This window comes from Rhagoletis pomonella, unplaced genomic scaffold (genome assembly GCF_013731165.1).
Source record: "Rhagoletis pomonella isolate Grant_MI unplaced genomic scaffold, Rhpom_1.0 Rhpom_scaffold_00001, whole genome shotgun sequence".
NCBI lineage: Eukaryota > Metazoa > Arthropoda > Insecta > Diptera > Tephritidae > Rhagoletis > Rhagoletis pomonella.
In genome coordinates this window covers 32,813,301-32,816,700 of record NW_023458555.1, presented here as the reverse complement: position 1 = coordinate 32,816,700, position 3,400 = coordinate 32,813,301, and the positions used below count along the sequence as shown (strand labels likewise).

The following is a 3,400-nucleotide window of genomic DNA, read 5'->3' as shown; positions in this document are numbered from 1 at the left end:
TGTTGATATAATAAAAACAGTGTAAACATAGTATAAGTCTGTAATATTATAAATATGGTGTACACATAGTATAAGCTTTTAGAATTAGAAGATGGGTAATATGCAACTCTGTAAATAAAGGATGATCGCCGGATTTTCAATTTCCGGTGAGCAATTGTGAAAACACCACGCTTTCAATTTATTTACGAGACTTAATCTTCGGTAATCCTCATACCAAGTAATCACAAAAGTAAATTTATAATATATGACAATGTTGGTACTAATCGATTGATTTTTTAAATCAATTAGTTAATTCGATTAAATTCAATCCGATTACAGTTAATCATGATTAATTTTAATCTGATGAAGGGCCGGTTGCTCAAAGCCGGCACTAATCATCGGTTAACATCGTTATCCACGCTTTCGACTCCATGCATATAACACAGTGTGGGCAACGTTTTCGACATAATGCATACAATATGTGATCGATAAAGCAGTCGTTGTATATAACCAGAGTTTCTACCTCCGATTAGTGCTAATCAGACATTGAAAAAGCGGCCCTAAGGGACGGTTTCTCTATCTCCGGTTAACACTAATCCCCCGGTAAACATCGTTACCGACCTCATCGACTCCCTGTTATATGCATGGAGTTAGAACGTCGATAACAATGTTTAACCGGGGAGTTAGTGTTAACCAGAGATGATTAATTTTTAATCATTAAGGGCCGTTTGCACCATGTCTAGTTAACGCTAACTGGAGGTACATCCTTCAGTTAAGCACGTTAACTGCTTTATCGATCACATGTTATATGATGGGTGTCGATAACGTCGATAAAGATGTTTAACTGGGAGTTAGAATTAACTTGACATGGTGCAAACGGCCTTAAGGGCCGGTTTTTCAATGTCTGATTAGCACAAATCGGAGGTACCTCTCAGGGCCGGTTGCTCAAAGCCTGGTTGACACTAATCACCGGGTAACATCGTTATCGACGTTTTCGACTCCATACATATAATACGGTGTCGGTAACGTCGATAACGACGTTTAACCGGGGATTAGTGTCAACCAGGCTTTGACTAACCGGCCGTTAGTGCAGGTTACTCAATGTCTGGCTAACCCTAATCTGCGGTTAAACATCTTTATCGACGTCTTCGACTCCATGCATATAACAGGGAGTCGGTAACGTCGATAACTATGTTTAAACGGAGATTAGTGTTAACCAGACATTGAGTAACCGGTTCTTACGTTCTTTGGTCGTTGCATTTAACCGGAGTTTTTTATCTGCGATTGTTGCTAATCAGACATTGAACAACCGGCCTTAAGGCTTGAAGCTTGGTGTGAAGTTCTGCCCTACAATCAGATTGTGCTAATACAACACTGGGTGCTTTTGGATTTATCGATAACTCATTTTGCAGTTCAAGCAATGATAAAGCAGTTCGATTTGACTGCCATCTTGCTGGTAAAGCGGTGCCTCTTTCTTTCTGTTTGACCACGTTCTGTGCGAGACGTATATGATACAAAATGAGCCTAAATATCTCAAAAAAACGCAAGGTAATCAATTGCAGATGCATTAATTCATTTATTACCTTTAATCTTATATCTGTGATGTTGAGTGAAAGTGAATTACCGGCTAGCAAAAGCTCTGCATGCTGATTGAAGGACGAGTGTTTGGAACTAACCTCAAATTGCAAACGTCAACTGGGTATCTTCGTGTCGCGAAATTGTATGAATGTTGATGCTCCATGGATACCCATATCCATTTGGTTCAATAAGCGTTAATTTACATTATATTTACAATGCATTCGTTAGTAATTTATCTTTTCTCTTGTCTATCCACAGTTCGTTGCCGATGGCATGTTCAAGGCTGAATTGAACGAGTTCCTGACTCGTGAGCTCGCTGAAGATGGTTACTCTGGTGTTGAGGTACGCGTTACTCCTGCTCGCACTGAAATTATCATCATGGCCACCAAAACACAACAAGTGTTGGGTGAGAAGGGTCGTCGCATTCGTGAGCTTACCGCTATGGTGCAAAAGCGTTTCAATTTCGAGCCTGGTCGCATCGAATTGTACGCTGAGAAAGTGGCCACTCGTGGTTTGTGCGCTATTGCACAAGCTGAATCTTTGCGTTACAAATTGACTGGAGGTTTGGCGGTACGTCGTGCTTGTTATGGTGTATTGCGTTTCATCATGGAATCGGGGGCCAAGGGCTGTGAAGTCGTTGTTTCCGGCAAATTGCGTGGTCAACGTGCCAAATCTATGAAATTCGTCGATGGACTCATGATTCACTCTGGTGACCCATGCAACGATTACGTTGAAACAGCTACCCGTCATGTATTGCTCCGTCAAGGTGTTTTGGGTATTAAGGTGAAAATTATGTTGCCTTACGATCCTAAGAACAAGATTGGCCCCAAGAAGCCGTTGCCCGATAACGTGTCGGTTGTGGAGCCAAAGGAAGAAAAAATCTACGAGACCCCTGAGACAGAATACAAAATTCCACCACCCAAACCATTAGATGAATTGGCGGAGGTACCAAAAGTGTTGTAAAATTTTTAATTAAAAAAAATTTGCTTTTATAAATTCAAGTAAATGTAGAAAATAAAAACAAATCTAATGTGGCGTCCTTAATGGACAACTAAAATTTTAGAAAAAGTTTTTATAGTTGGAAACATGCAGTTTATTGCATAGTAGGAGGAGAAGAGTGGAGGTGGACTTGTCGAAAATTGTCTATTTTGCGATGTGTATCATTATAAAAACGAAAACAAAAGCAGTTTTCGAAGTGTTAATTTTGGAAAGACAACATTAATTATTGGTACGCCAATTATGCTTGTTAAACTATCTTAGAAAAAGTTTTTCATGCAATCACCGATAGGCAGTGATAGCGGGACTATGTTACTGAGACCGCCCATATTTATTTATGGACAAAGATCGGTTTTTTGTATTTGTTCTTGAAAGTAGCAGCTATTTAACTTCTATATGGAGATGATGGATCATTTAATGACTTCAGGAAAACTTTGGAAATTTGAGCTGAAGGGACTCATTGTTTGGAACCAGTCACGTTCACTTAACTTATAGCCGACTGTCGTCTACGCTTTATCCAACATTCCATACTTTTTTACCAGTTCAAACCAAAGAAAAGATACAAATAGGATATATGTACTTCATCGAATTTATATATTTGCTTACTTCTCTTTATTAAATCGTTTTGCTGGAACTTGTTTAAACACGCAGAACACGCAATAGTTGTTTATTAAACTTAATAATATAATACTTTGAAATACATATTATCAATGTTATGGTATTTATTTTATGCATATAACTTTACGAATATGTAGGTATATATTTTCATGTAATTAGTTTATGTGTGAGTGTATTGTTTTGCAGTTGAGGAAGTTAATGGGTTCAGTTTGGTGTTATCGTTTTTTTT

General features: G+C 38.5%; 1 protein-coding gene across 2 annotated transcripts; it reads left to right on the top strand.

The window, feature by feature from the left end:
- The first annotated feature begins 1,403 nt into the window (after positions 1-1,403).
- Positions 1,404-2,614, top strand: LOC118742832 (40S ribosomal protein S3). Of its 2 annotated transcripts, none has more exons than XM_036475221.1 (2): positions 1,404-1,527; positions 1,816-2,614. In XM_036475221.1, the coding sequence occupies exons 1-2, from the start codon at positions 1,498-1,500 to the stop codon at positions 2,518-2,520; spliced, it is 735 nt and encodes a 244-aa protein (XP_036331114.1). In that variant the 5' UTR covers positions 1,404-1,497; the 3' UTR covers positions 2,521-2,614. The 2 variants fall into 2 exon arrangements, with proteins under 2 accessions (XP_036331114.1, XP_036331124.1); XM_036475231.1 differs by lacking the exon at positions 1,404-1,527 and adding an exon at positions 1,605-1,699.
- The last annotated feature ends 786 nt before the right edge of the window (positions 2,615-3,400 follow it).